This window comes from Bos javanicus, chromosome 3 (assembly GCF_032452875.1).
Source record: "Bos javanicus breed banteng chromosome 3, ARS-OSU_banteng_1.0, whole genome shotgun sequence".
In the NCBI taxonomy this organism is placed as follows: Eukaryota; Metazoa; Chordata; class Mammalia; order Artiodactyla; family Bovidae; genus Bos; species Bos javanicus.
Window position 1 is genome coordinate 119457635 of NC_083870.1, and position 14776 is coordinate 119472410.

Below are 14776 nucleotides of genomic sequence, written 5' to 3' on the forward strand. Positions count from 1 at the left end.
ATGGTGTCATGAAGAGTCGGACAGGACTGAGTGACTGAATTGACTGACTGATACAGTGGCTAAACTCTACACTTAAAACTAGTTACAACAAAAGATTACTTTTAGACACAAACACATTAAAAGTTGTTAAGCTTTGTTAAAAGTTAATGCAGAATCAGAATTAAAAATGTAATATGATCTTGAACGTAAGGTGTTTATTCTACACCTATCGCATTAATACAACTAGAGTTATGCCAATTATATTTTGGAGTTCAATGATGAGTTAACAGTAAACTCAAGTTGTAATCAGCCAGTAGATATGAAATGAGAAAGAACTATGTTGCAGCAACCTGCAAAGTATAGAATGGGTTTCAGTTCAGTTCAGTTCAGTTGCTCATTCGTGTCCGACTCTTTGTGACCCCATGAATCACAGCATGCCAGACCTCCCTGTCCATCACCAACTCCCAGAATTTACTCAAACTCATGTTCATCAAGTCAGTGATGCCATCCAGCCATCTCATCCTCTGTCGTCCCCTTCTCCTCCTGACTTCAATCTTTCCCAGCATCAGGGTCTTTTCCAATGAGTCAACTCTTCTCATGAGGTGGCCAAAGCATTGGAGTTTCAGCTTTAGCATCAGTCCTTCCAATGAACACCAAGGACTGATCTCCTTTAGAATGGACTGGTTGGATCTCCTTTCTGTCCAAGGGACTCTCAAGAGTCTTCTCCAACACCACAGTTCAAAAGCATCAATTCTATGGTGCTCAGCTTTCATCACAGTCCAAATCTCACATCCATACATGACTACTAGAAAAACCATAGCCTTGACTACACAGACCTTTGTTAGCAAAGTAATGTCTCTGCTTTTCAATATGCTATCTAGGTTGGTCATAACTTTCCTTCCAAGGAGTACGCATCTTCTAATTTCATGGCTGCAGTCACCATCTGCAGTGATTTTGGAGCCTCCCAAAATAAAGTCTGACACTGTTTCCACTGTTTCCCCGTCTATTTCCCATGAAGTGATGGGACCAGATGCCATGATCTTTGTTTTCTGAATGTTGAGCTTTAAGCCAACTTTTTCACTCTCCACTTTCACTTTCATCAAGAGGCTTTTAGTTCCTCTTCACTTTCTGCCATAAGGGTGGTGTCATCTGCATATCTGAGTTTGTTGGTATTTCTCCTGGCAATCTTGATTCCTGTTTGGGCTTCTTCCAGCCCAGCATTTCTCATAATGTACTTTGCCTTTAAGTTAAATAAGCAGGGTGACAATATACAGCCTTGATGTACTCCTTTTCCTATTTGGAACCAATCTGTTGTTTCAAGTCCAGTTCTAACTGTTGCTTCCTGACCTGAATATAGGTTTCTCAAGAGGCAGGTCAGGTGGTCTGGTTTGCCCATCTCTTTCAGAATTTTCCACAGTTTATTGTGATCCACACAGTCAAAGGCTGTGGCATAGTCAATCAAGCAGAACTGGATGTTTTTCTGGAACTCTCTTGCTTTCTTGATGATCCAGCGGATGTTGGCAATTTGATCTCTGTTTCCTCTGCCTTTTCTAAAACCAGCTTGAACATCTGGAAGTTCATGGTTCACGTATTGCTGGAGCCTGGCTTGGAGAATTTTGAGCATTACTTTACTAGCACATGAGATGAGTGCAATTGTGCAGTAGTTTGAGCATTCTTTGGCATTGCCTTTCTTTGGGATGGAGTGAAAACTGAACTTTTCCCGTCCTGTGGCCACTGAGGACTTTTCCAAACTTGCTGGCAAACGACTTTTAGCATTATGCAGCTATCTTCGCTATAGTCTGATATGTAGGTTAACACAGACATAAAGATAATCTGTAGGGTCTTAAAATAATTTTCTTCCAGACTTTTGGAGAATTTCTACTCCATGCAATATTGGATTAGCTTTCACAACTTATTCCAAAGTCATAATTAATGTTTTTCTACTAAGAACACCTGATTTCTTTAATACCATTAGGTATGAAACAATGATGATAAATCTCCACTTGTATAGGAAAACAAAGACTGTGTTTTTCCATTTCCTTTAGAAATGTAAATTGAAATAGTAGACAACCGAAGTTTTGTCTTGTGAAAAGACATGTGAAAGTGAAAGTCTCTCAGTCGTTTCTGACTCTCTGTGACTCCATGGACTATACAGGCCATGGAGTTCTCCAGGCCAGAATACTGGAATCGGCAACCTTTCCTTTCTCCAGGGAATCTTTCCAACCCAGGGATCAAACCCAGGTCTCCTGCATTGCAGGTGGATCAATGACTAAAAATACAATGAGAAAATACAAGGGATAGAGGAAGAGTGAGCCGGGAGTGGGGAAAGTGGGAGAAAGGAAGGAGGGGTAAGTAGAGGGAAAGATAGGTGGTTGTGGAGGGAAGGGGAAAGGAATGAAAGAAAGAAGGAAAAGCAGAGAAAGGAGGAAGAGGTCAGGAGGAAACAGAGTAGAGAAAAAGAGAGGAAGAAGGGAGCGTGGGAAACAACATTCTTACAGCTTGAGAAGAAAAGGAGTGTCCCTAATAGCTGAAAACTGGAGAACTCCTCAGAGAAATAGGTGTTACATCAAGTGAATACAGTAAACTGGCAGAGATAGAAATAATTTTACAGAAAGTCCAGAAATGAGAAGGAACAGGAACAAGTGAGCAAAGACCTTGGAGTGTGTTTCAGTTGACAATTGTGAGCAGCAATCATCTTACTGGGCTATTAGCCCCTCCTTATGTCTCCTGAGCAAAGAAGCAAGAAGATTGAGTCTGTGATCAGAGACACAGGGCATGTCCCCCTGCCCCTACAGGGTACAGACCACCCTTCTTCCAGAGGACAACTTCCTGGGAGTGACCATGGGAGTCGATGATTCTACCAAAGGGAGACCAGTTAAGGAGGCTGCTGGGCTCTGCATCCAGGCTGTGTGTTGGGTCCACAGAGAATGAGGATGGAGGTCTGAATGGGCAGGTTAAGCCTGAGGAGCCAGGCTCCCAGGGAGTGTGGGACAGAGAGCAGGGAACTGTGCTTGCCACCAAGAAAGGGCACCTTCTTTCTTTACCATCTGCTCTCTGCTTCTGCCACCAGGACCTCCATCCTTACTCAGAGATGTCTGTGCTGACAAGGTCCCAATTTCTTAGGGTCACAAGTAGTCAGGACAGTGTCATCTGTCAGGTTGAATGGTGAACTTTGGGTGTCAGGCATTCACGTTGGCTCCCTGGGGCTCCCAGCTGCTGTCTGAGGGGAGAAACCCAGGACAGGGAGCACTAGGAGTGTCTGAAGCAGGAGCGCAGGTGCTCCCTGCTGCCTTGTTGGGTGGTGGCTTCAGTGAACAGAAGGGTGAAGAGGAGGAACAGCCCCACTGCAGGACTGAGGGGAAGCACGGTCTTCCTAACGCCCCTAATTGGCTGTGGGAATGCCCAGGCTATCACCAAGGCTGAGTGTCCTAAGGCCCCCCTGCTAGGTGGTCCAGGGGAGACAGCTGAACACTTACTTACATTAGGTTCAGCAACAACTTGAAGGGAGAAGCCTCAAAATCTGTCTAGTCTATGTATTTTCACTGGAGGATATTGAACTTGGGACATACAGGCTGCTTAGAGATTCTCTGTTCATGATGCTGCCCACTGTGTTATCCAGAGTTCAAGATTATGACCTTGCTCCATCCTTGCACTGTTACTTTTCTGCTGGCAAAACAGCTTGGTTCTTTATTGCATCTCATCCTTGCAATGTATGCTCCATGAAGTGCTCCTATGAAGGGTTCAATGAAAGTTTGGATGAAAGAAATGAGTTGGGTGAATGAGGAATGAATTCCTCAAACCAAAGCCTGTACCTCTCCCAGAGCCCTCTTGCCCTGTCTCGGAACAACCAGTCTCTCTGGTCACTCTCCTTCACGTGGCTGTGTGTTTCTGCCCCAGTCTCCTCAGGCCATCCTTGACCTCCTTGTTTCTCAGACTGTAGATGAGGGGGTTGAGCATCAGGACGACCAAGGTGTAGAAGACAGAGACCACCTTGCCCTGCTCCATGGACTCCATGGCTCCCGGCTGGGCATACATGACAAAAAGAGTCCCATAAAAGAGGGACACGGCTGTCATGTGGGAGCCACAGGTGGAGAAGAGCTTGTATCTCCCTCCTCCTGAGCGCATCCTCAGGATGGTCACTGTGATGTAGCCATAGGAGGTGAGGACCACAAGTGTGGTGCCCACGATGATGAGGCCACAAATGCTAAACAAGACCAGCTCATTGATGGTAGTGTCAGCACAGGCAAGTTTGAGCAATGGAGGGACATCATAGAGGAAGTGGTCAATGTGGTTGGAGCTGCAGAACGGGAGGCTGAATGTGATGGAGTGCAGGATGGTCTGCAGGATGGAGTTGAGGCAGCCCCCGCAGTAGCAACCCAGCATCAGGCGGGCACAGACCGAGGGGCACATGGTGATGGGGTAGCGTAGGGTGCTGGGGTCCAGCCCTGGTGGATCCAGGGAAATTCGAAGGGGAGATGGCATCAGCGATCAGGAAACAATTGCTAGATTAAATATTTACTAGAGGCTTATAGAGTGGTTAAGTGAGGATAGCTCAGCAGGAAAATTCAGCAGAGAAAAGAGGCTGAATAATTTGGTTTACGTGGAAAGCTAGTAAAATTCCAAGGCAAGGAATTTACATCACCTACGTAGGCCGCAGGCATCCTCCCGTTCTCCCAAAGGAGAGGAGACACTAAGGCCTTTCCGGTCAGATCTTAGAAGCCCAGGCATAATTAGTAGGCTTGACGAACCTCCACGCCCCAGATGGAATTCAGCCAGAAAATGAGAGAAAGAACGGCATGAGGAGACCAGTATTTCGAGGAACTGATCCCATTTTTTATTTCTTCAGGGTCTATTTTTATACACTGAGATGTTATATAGAAGTCACGCGGGGTCAGCAGTCCTGACTTTTATTAAAGTCAGGTGCTTCAAACAGATGTATACAGAAGTCTTAGGGGTGTTACATCATCTTCTGGCCAGGGGGCCTGCTGACAATTTATGACCCTCTCCTTGTGACAGCGGTCAGTCAACCAGAACACTTATTTCTCCAGGGGTGATTATTCTTAAAACAGACGCCACCTTCCGAAGGTACCAGATAAAGTTACATTCCTATAGGGTGAGGGGGTAGTGGGTTTTAATTAAGGAAAGAATTTGCTTAGCCTAAGGTCTAACGTGATTAATATCGAAGGTTAATACTTATTTCTTCTGTATATTCATTAATGTGTATAAGGGTAGGGGATGTGGAGACTTTAGCAGTAAACATTGGCTCAACAAATGAAAAACCCTTCACCAATACAATTTCTAATCAGCCCACTATACTTATACTAAGTTTTCTAACTTCTCTAAAGAACCTGTTTTTAGAAGGTTTAAAACAATCACGTGTGGCCGGACAAGCCTGTCAGGCAGGCTAGAGAAACTTCAGAGGAGTTTGTAGGTTAAAACACTCCTGTCACGCCCAGGAATTATTATTAACTGGAGCTGTAAGTTAACTCTTTTTCAGAGAGAGGTGTTGGGCGACAGCATCCCGTAAAGTCAGAGGTGTAGGTGAGAGCACAAAGCAGTAAAGTAGGCAGACTCTGGTTTTGGGAGTAGATGCTCGAGAATTTCCAGGGGGACTCCTGAGACTCAATCCCACCTTTGTGTATGCCCAGCCTCCTTCCTCATGACCTTTGCCATGGGCGGAGTTCCTCACACTGGCTCCCGGCAGTAGGGGGCTGCAGATGGCCATGAAGCGGTCATAGGCCATCACAGCCAAGAGGAATCCCTCAGTGGTGAGGAGCAGGGAGATGAAGATGAACTGGGTGACACATCCCCCTAAGGTGATGACCTTGGAAGAGGAAAGGAGGTCAGTGAGTGCCAAGGTCCAGCCCCAGTGGATCCAGGGAAATTGGAGCAGGGACGGCGTCGGCGAGGATCAGGAAACAATTGCTTAATTAAACGTTAATTAAGGATATAAAGAGTAGTTAAATAAGGATAGCTCAGTGAGAAAATTTAGTGGAGAAAAGAGGCTGAATAACTTGGTTTACGTGGAAAGCTAATAAAACTCCAAAATAAGGAATTTGCGTCACCTACGTAGGCCGCAGGCGTCCTCCCGTTCTCCCGAAGGAGAGGAGACACTAAGGCCTCCCCAGTCAGAACTTAGAAGCCCAGGCAAAATTAGTAGGCTTGACGAGCCTCCCCGCCCCAGATGGGAATTCAGCCAGAAGGTGAGAGAAAGAACGACATGGGGAGACCAAGTTTCGGTGAACAAAGCCCACACTTTATTTTCCAAAGTAGTTTTGGTACCTTAAGTTGTGCATAGAGGATAATGGGGGGAAGGGGGCATGCAAGGACAGCAGTCCTTGATCCTAATTGAAGCCAGGCTTTCAAACTTATCATATGCAAAAGTTTAGGTGATTTACATCATCTTCTGGCCAGGAGGCCTGTTAACATTTTAAGATCCTTTCTTCAGAAAACTTATTTTTCTCTAAAGGTGATGATTCTAAAGTCAGACGCCACCTTCCAAAAGCATTAAAGTTGCATTCCTATAGGGCAAAGGTGTGGTGGGCTATAACAAGAAAAGAATTAACTTACAAACATTAAAGCTACTACTTACATTCCTATACACCAATTATATCAATCAATACACTGCCAGAGACACAGTAGGTAAGGGATATGGAAACTTAGCAGCAAACATTGGCCCAAAAAGTGAAAAACCCTTCACCAATACAATTTCTAATCAATCTTTTAACTGCTCAAAGGAATCTGTATTTAGATAGTTTAGAACATCTCATGCCTCTCACAGTTAGGAGGCTCTGAACAATCACATGTGGCCAGAAAAACCTATTGAGGCAGGCTAGAGGACTTTCAAAGGAGTTTGTAGGTGGAAACACTCTTGTCAGGCCCAGGAACTTTATTAACTGGAGCTGTAAGTTAACTCTTTTTCAGAGAGAGGTGGTGGGGGACAGCCCCCCGTAAAGTCAGAGGTGTAGGTGAGAGCACAAAGCAGTAAAGTAGGCAGACTCTGGTTTGGGGAGGTAGATGCTCGAGAATTTCCAGGGGGACTCCTGAAGCTTGATCCTGCCTTTGCATATGCCGAGCCTCCTTCCTCATGACCTTTGCCACGGGCGGAGTTCCTCACGCTGGGACCCGGCAAGTGAGGGTCTTAGGGTAGATGACAGATGAATAGCATAGGTCCAGGAAGGAGAGGTTCTTGAGGAAGAAGTACACTGGGGAGTGCAGACAGGCATCCAGCGTGATGACCACGATCATGGTGAGGTTCCCCAGGATGGCCACCAAGTACAGAACAAGGAACAGAGCAAACAGCAGGGCCTGGGTCTGTGGGCCACCCCCAAATCCATCCAGCACAAACTCCTGCAGAGGCATCACTGAGAGGTTTCCATTTCTGTGGGGTGAGATAATCCTGACCATGACACGGCACAGAGAGCAGAGAGCAGGTGGGAGGCAGGGAGAGGGAGCAGGTCAATGTCACATGATCGCCCTGCCTTGGAGATCAAGGACATTGCACCACCTCACTGCACAGTGACCAAGAGACCACCAGCTGCCCAGTTCTGCTTCCAGATGAGTATGGACTGACCTGAAAAGGGAACATTTCCTCTGATTCATTAATACATAAATATGGAAGTTTACTCTCTCTGGGTGACTCTGAAGTACTGTTATGGGGTTTGTAGTGGCTGCCAGGAGCTTTGGAGGCTGAAAACTTAAAGTGTGAGGAGTGTTGCAGTCTCCTCTGTCTCTTCTCAATAAATGCTTTCCATCTCCATAGGGATGTTCCTGAGCTGTGTAATTTCCACTCCTCACTCAAGTATCTAATCCTGCACTTTCCTGTCTTATTAATTCATTCACTAATTTTATAAATATTTATTGAACACCTCATGCCAGCCTGGTGGTATGTTGTTGATGATTGTACCTCCAGGCCAGGCTGGGACCAGAGCAGGAACCAGCACCAACCAGGAAAATTTCTCTCAGTCTGTCCTGCAGACCATGAGCCCCATGTAGCAACAATATGTGAACCTGGACCACAGCTTCATCCTGTCTGCAGAGCACTGTGCATCCTTGAGGATCTCAGGGGGCCTCAAGCCAATGTCCTGATGTTTAAAAATATGAGCAGGGGACACCAGGCTACTGGAGTGCTATGTCTATCTTTCCTGCAGACCCTGAGATCTAACTTGGCATGATGGAAAACATCAACAGAGCTGTTTGCATCCTTGAGAATATAAGGGTTTTTTCTTGCAATGCAGAGAGTGGACAATTAATGGGGAGGGGACAGCCAAGCTTCATGGCCTGAGAAGCAGCAGGACAGAGACTGTGACACATTTGGGATGTGGGGATGTCCTCCTGTCCTTACTTCTATGCCCCTGGCTCCTCAGCACATCTCATATAGTCATTGCTTGGAGCAGTGGGAGCCTCCGACACAGTCACATCTGCTCAGTGTCTGGGTGCTGCTTCATGTCCCCGTCACAGCCCAGACCTCCCTTGGCCACACTGGACCAGGCTGACCACCACACCCTCATGGGACATGGGGACCCGCTGTGTGGTGGCCAGAAGAATGGTTGGGAGATGCAACTTAGAGAGCGAGCAGTGGGAAGGAGGGTGGGCACAGCACCACAGTGCCACTCAGGAAGGTGAGAAGGATTAGGGGGAGGATGTAAAGTATGTCAGAGCAAACTCCACAGTCCCTAGAGGGCAGGTCAGCAGCATGGCACAGCTGGCTGCCTTTGCAGGGAGAGAGCTCCAGTGCACTAGGGGTGTGCAGTCAGAGGCTGGGTGGTCTGTGGTGGTGTGGAGGAGTGATGACCTCCATGCTCCCTCTCAGCTTGAAGTTCTCTTGGAAGATGATCTATAAGAGCCCATACTTTGCAACCAAAAGTTGTACAAGGTACAAGGGTTAGTGGTCCCGCTTTCCTCTCCTGGGAGACTTAAGTCTAATCCTCTCATGACAGCAGAGGGGGACAGTCTGTCTGACACGTGCAGGCAGGGTCCACTCAAATGTGAATTTGGATATGGGCACTGAGGCTGGACAGGGTGCTGCCCTACACATGTTGGCCACCAAGCCCTATGCACCGAGGCCTGTCCTGCACACACACACACACACACACACACACACACACACACACACACCGTCTGCCTGTCCAGGTCCTCATCTCATAATAATCTCAAAGTTACCCAAGTGACCACCTTCACCCACTATCCCCAGATTTGGTGACCTGGCTGTTATATCCCCGAGGATTCCCAGCTTTATTTATTTGTCTGTTTCCTAGGACAATTCATCCACCTCAGGGGCCTTGAGTCATCACCACAGTGACTCCTCACATGCCTGGGGAACACATGAGGACTGCTTGGCATTTTCACCTGGGAAGCCAAGCTTCCAAGCTTATTTTGAAAAACTGAACAAACACATTCTTCTGGCTTGTTGAGATGACCAAGTGGGGCTACTGCAGTGGCTTCAGTAAACCTGCTTCTGAGTTGAGCCTGACAAATACCTCCAGGGTGAAGCAGAGAAACCCAGCACTGCTTTCAAGGATCTATTGAATATTTGTAGTGACTGTGTCCTGAATCCTTTCCTTGCAAACTCTCATCACTCAAGTGTGATCTGAGCTCCTGCAGCACCAGCAGTGCCTGATGCTTGTTAGCTTCAGGATCTCAGGCCATTGACTTAAAATCCACCTTTGTAATAATCCCCTGATTATTTCCACTCTTGTTAAGCTCAGACCTGCTGCCCTAACTGATCCTGCCCGGGGCAGTGGGGCATGGGGGACTTTGTTGTCCAGGATCCAGACTCCCAGAACTCACCTGTCAGTGATGTTGACCATGCCCTGCTGAGTGATGACCACACTGCTCCTGTGATGTCAGGAGGGGCATGGCTCACCCAGGACGCTGTGCTCCCAGGGAGGACAGGACTCCTGACCCAGGTCTGTGCTGCTGATAATGACATGGCACTGAGGACCCCCTCCTTTGTTCACCTCTGGCCTCCTGTTCACGAAAGTGAGAGGGAGGAGGGGACATGGGGGGAAGCAGGCTCTGGCTGCAGGAACTCCTGGGTCTTGATAAAAGCAGAGCAGGGCATGGACTCAGTCACCTGACTCTACACATTATCTGTCATCTGGGCAATATGTCAGGTTCCTGTACCTGAGGGTCACTCTGCTCTGAAGATGCTATTTGCAGGTCTGGGACTTGAGGCCTCAAATGGCCAATTAGGTGAGACCTGGGCTTCCGAGCGCACTGGGGCTCACATCCTCCTGGGTCCCAGGAGCTGCAATCCTGTGGCCAATCGTCCTTTGATGCATCTCAGTCCAGTACAGGGGAGGCAGGAAGACCATCAGAGAGCCCTGAGTGTGGGTAGGGCAAATAGTAGAGAAATGCAGACAACTTATATGTGCTCTATGGATGTCTTAGAAAGATGTCCCTGGGCAGCAGGTGGGACCTCCTGGCCCACAGCCCTTTCTCCTCCTCTGTTCCATTCTCATCTGTTCTTGTGAGGAAAAGTGACAGGTGGGAAGTCTGTACCCAGGGCAACAGCACTGCCCTTTCAATGACACTTATTACCCTTATGACCATTTTTCATGCTAAAATTGTCCTGTTTTTGGCTATTTGGATTCTCTTCAAAGCAGCCCTACACTCACTGAATATAGCTTAAATATATCACATCCATTAAAAGAAAATATTTTAATTCAGTTGGAAAACCAAAACAAAATTATAAACATGATATATATTTAATGTTTAATTTAATATAGAGAATTTGAAATGGAAATGCTGGAGAAAATTGTATCATATACATTCTAAGATAAACAAAGCTCACATGCCTTAATAATTATTAGACAAACTAGACTTCTGGGGAAAAGCTTATTTGTAAAGGGACATGTCATAATGAAAATGTATTATCCACCTGGGTCACAGGGAAATTTAAATTTGTATACAACTAATAGAGACTTAAAATATAGAAAGTAAAAACTGATGAATTAAAAAGAAATAATCCCACTTCTGAGCATACACACTGAGGAAACCAGAATTGAAAAAGACACAGGTACCCCAATGTTCATCACAGCACTGTTTACAATAGCCAGGACATGGAAGCAACCTAGATGTCTATCGGCAGACGAATGGATAAGAAAACTATGGTATATATACACAATGGAATATTACCCAGCTATTAAAAAGAATTCATTTGAATCAGTTCTAATGAGGTGGATGAAACTGGCACCTATTATACAGAATGAAGTAAGTCAGAAAGAAAAACACCAATACAGTATATTAACACATATATATGGAATTTAGAAAGATGGTAATGATGACCCTATATGTGATACAGCAAAAGAGACACAGATGTATAGCACAGAATTTTGGACTCTGTGGGAGAAGGTGAGGGTGGGATGATTTGAGAGAATAGCATTGAATCTTGTATATTATCATATGTGAAATAGCGCCAGTCCAGGTTTGATGCATGGGACAGGGCGCTCAGAGCTGGTGCACTGGGATGACCCTGAGGGATGGGATGGGGAGAGAGGTGGGAGGGGGTTCAGGATGGGGAACACATGTACACCCATGGCTGATTCATGTCAATGTATGGCCAAAATCACTGCAATATTATAAAGTAATTAGCCTAAATTATAATAAATAAATTTAAAAAAAGAAAGAAATAGATTGGCAACACATTTCAGTATTCTTGCCTGGAGAATTGCATGGACAGAGGAGCCTGGTGGGCACATTCCAAGAAGTTGTAAAGAGTCAGACACAACTGAGTGATGAAGACACACACATATCCAAATTATAGGTGATATAGGTGGTATTTTACCATATCTCTCTAAATAATAATGCAAGAGAAAAATTGTAGTCATGTTACAATTGATTCTACATATCAACCAAATCGATTCTACTTGACATAGAACAATACATTCAGCAACTGCAGAGTAAATTACCTTCAGCACATGGAATAGGATTCTGGTAGGCTCCATAGTGACCCCCTCCCCTCAAAAAATGTCTGCCTGAAAATGCAGAGTGTGACCTTAATTGGAAATAGGATCTTTCCAAATGAATTAGTTAGGATGAGGTCATGCTGGATTAGGTGGGCCCTAAATGCACTGGCAGGTGTTCTTCTGAGAAGAAGAGAGGAAACACACACAAAACACAAGGAAGAAGGGCAAGTAAAAGCTGGGCAGAGGTTGGAGTGATGCAACAACAGGGGCAGGGGAAGGAATGCCAAGGATGCCAGAGGCTCCAGAAGCCAGGAAAAGTCACAGAAAAGTGTTTGTCACGAATTTTTAAATGCAGCAGGCCCTGGAGACAACTTGATTTTGGACATCTATCCTCTAGACCTGCAAGAGAGCAAATTCCTGTTGTGAAAAGTCACCGTGTATTAATTAGTTCTGGCAGCCCTGGTCACTGACACAGGAGAGCAGGGAGGCAGTCTGCTTTCATCTGGCAAGGTCAGCAATACACCTTCACTCTCCTATCGCAGGGCTATGTCCCCTCTCCAGCTATATGTTAGAATGTACTCTGCAGAGGTCTTGATCCCCTTTTCCAAATCTACCATATTCTAGTTCACTTATTTCAATTGTTTTAAATGTGATCACATATCACAATTTACTTGTAGAATCTTCTTTAGAGAGATGTTTAGATTACTTCCTTTTTTATTTTTTCAGTAATGCATATTATGAAATGGATATTTTTGTCCTCCCTAAAGTTTGATGTGTTCAGCTCAGTTCACTCACTCAGTTGTGTTCGACTCTTTGCAACCCCATGAATTGCAGCACGCCAGGCCTACCTGTCCATCACCAACACCTGGAGTCCACTCAAACTCATGTCCATCGAGTTGGTGATGCCATCCAGCCATCTCATCCTCTGTCGTCCCCTTCTCCTCTTGCCCCCAATTCCTCCCAGCATCAGGGTCTTTTCCAATGAGTCAACTCTTTGCACGAGGTGGCCAAGTATTGGTTTCAGCTTTAGCATCAGTCCTTCCAAAGAACACGCAGGACTGACTCATTTATGATGGAATGGTTGGACCTCCTTGCAGTCCAAGGGACTCTAAACAGTCTTCTCCAACACCACAGTTCAAAAGCATCAATTCTTCAGTGCTCAGCTTCCTTCACAGTCCAACTCTCACATCCATACATGACCACTGGAAAAACCACAGCCTTGACTAGATGGACCTTTGTTGGCAAAGTAATGTCTCTGCTTTTTAATATGCTGTTTAGGTTGGTCATAACTTTCCTTCCAAGAAGTAAGCGTCTTTTTATTTCATGGCTGCAATCACCATCTGCAGTGATTTTGGAGCCCAGAAAAAAGTCTGACACTGTTTCCTCTGTTTCCCCATCTATTTCCCATGAAGTGATGGGACCAGATGCCATGATCTTCATTTTCTGAATGTTGAGCTTTAAGCCAACTTTGTCTCTCTTCTCTTTCATTTTCATCAAGAGGCTTTTTCGTTCCTCTTCACTTTCTGCCATAAGGGTGGTGCCATCTGCATATCTGAGGTTATTGATATTTCTCCCGGCAATCTTGATTCCAGCTTGTGTTTCTTCCAGCCCAGTGTTTCTTATGATGTACTCTGCATATAAGTTATATAAGCAGGTTGACAATATACAGCCTTGAAGTACTCCTTTCACAATTTGGAACCAGTCTGTTGTTCCATGTCCAGTTCTAGCTGTTGCTTCCTGACTTGCATATAGGTTTCTCAAGAGGCAGGTCAGGTGGTCTGGTATTCCCATCTCTTTCAGAATTTTCTACAGTTTATTGTGATCCACACAGTCAAAGGCTTTGGCATAGTCAATAAAGCAGAAATAGATGTTTTCCTGGAACTCTCTTGCTTTTTCAATGATCCAGCATATGTTGGCAATTTGATCTCTGGTTCCTCTACCTTTCCTAAAACCAGCTTGAACATCTGGAAGTAAACAGTTCACGTATTGCTGAAGCCTGGCTTGTGTGGTTCACAATAAACTGTGGAAAGTTTGAAAGAGATGGGAATACCAGACCACCTGACCTGCCTCTTGAGAAACCTATATGCAGGTCAGGAAGCAGCAGTTAGCACTGAACATGGAACAACAGACTGGTTCCAAATAGGAAATGGAATATGTCAAGGCTGTATATTGTCAGCCTGCTTATTTAACTTCTATGCAGAGTATATCATGAGAAATGCTGGGCTGGAAGAAGCACAAGCTGGAATCAAGATTGCCAAGAGAAATATCAATAATCTCAGATATGCAGATGACACCATCCTTATGGTAGAAAGTGAAGGGAAACTAAAAAGCTTCTTGATGAAAGTGAAAGAGAAGAGTGAAAAAGTTTGCTTAAAGCTCAACATTCAGAAAACTAAGATCATGGCACCTGGTCCCATCACTTCATGGCAAATAGATGGGGGAACAGTGGAAACAATGTCAGACTTTATTTTTGGAGCTCCAAAATCACTGCACATGGTGATTGCAGCCATGAAATTAAAAGACACTTACCCCTTGGAAAGAAAGTTATGACCAAACTAGATAGCATATTAAAAATCAGAGATATTGCTTTGCCACTAAAGGTCTGTCTAGTCAAGGCTGTGGTTTTTCCTGTGGTCATGTATGGATGTGAGAGTTGGACAGTGAAGAAAGCTGACTGCTGAAGAATTGATGTTTTTGAACTGTGGTGCTGGAGAAGACTATTGCAAGTCCCTTGGACTGAAAAGAGGTCCAATCAGTCCATCCTAAATGAGTCAGTCCTGGGTGTTCATTGGAACAACTGATGCTAAAGCTGAAACTCCAATACTTTGGCCACCTCGTGCAAAGAGTCATTGGAAAAGACCCTGATGTTGGGAGGCATTGGGGGCAGG

General features: G+C 45.4%; 1 protein-coding gene across 1 annotated transcript; it reads right to left on the reverse strand.

Annotated features, from left to right (window-relative positions):
- Window positions 1–3849: 3849 nt before the first annotated feature.
- Window positions 3850–7548, reverse strand: LOC133245388 (olfactory receptor 9S13-like). Its single transcript, XM_061413266.1, has 3 exons — window positions 7121–7548; window positions 5682–5834; window positions 3850–4411 (listed from the first exon to the last, which is right to left on the reverse strand). The coding sequence occupies exons 1-3, from the start codon at window positions 7384–7386 to the stop codon at window positions 3850–3852; spliced, it is 981 nt and encodes a 326-aa protein (XP_061269250.1). The 5' UTR covers window positions 7387–7548.
- Window positions 7549–14776: the final 7228 nt, after the last annotated feature.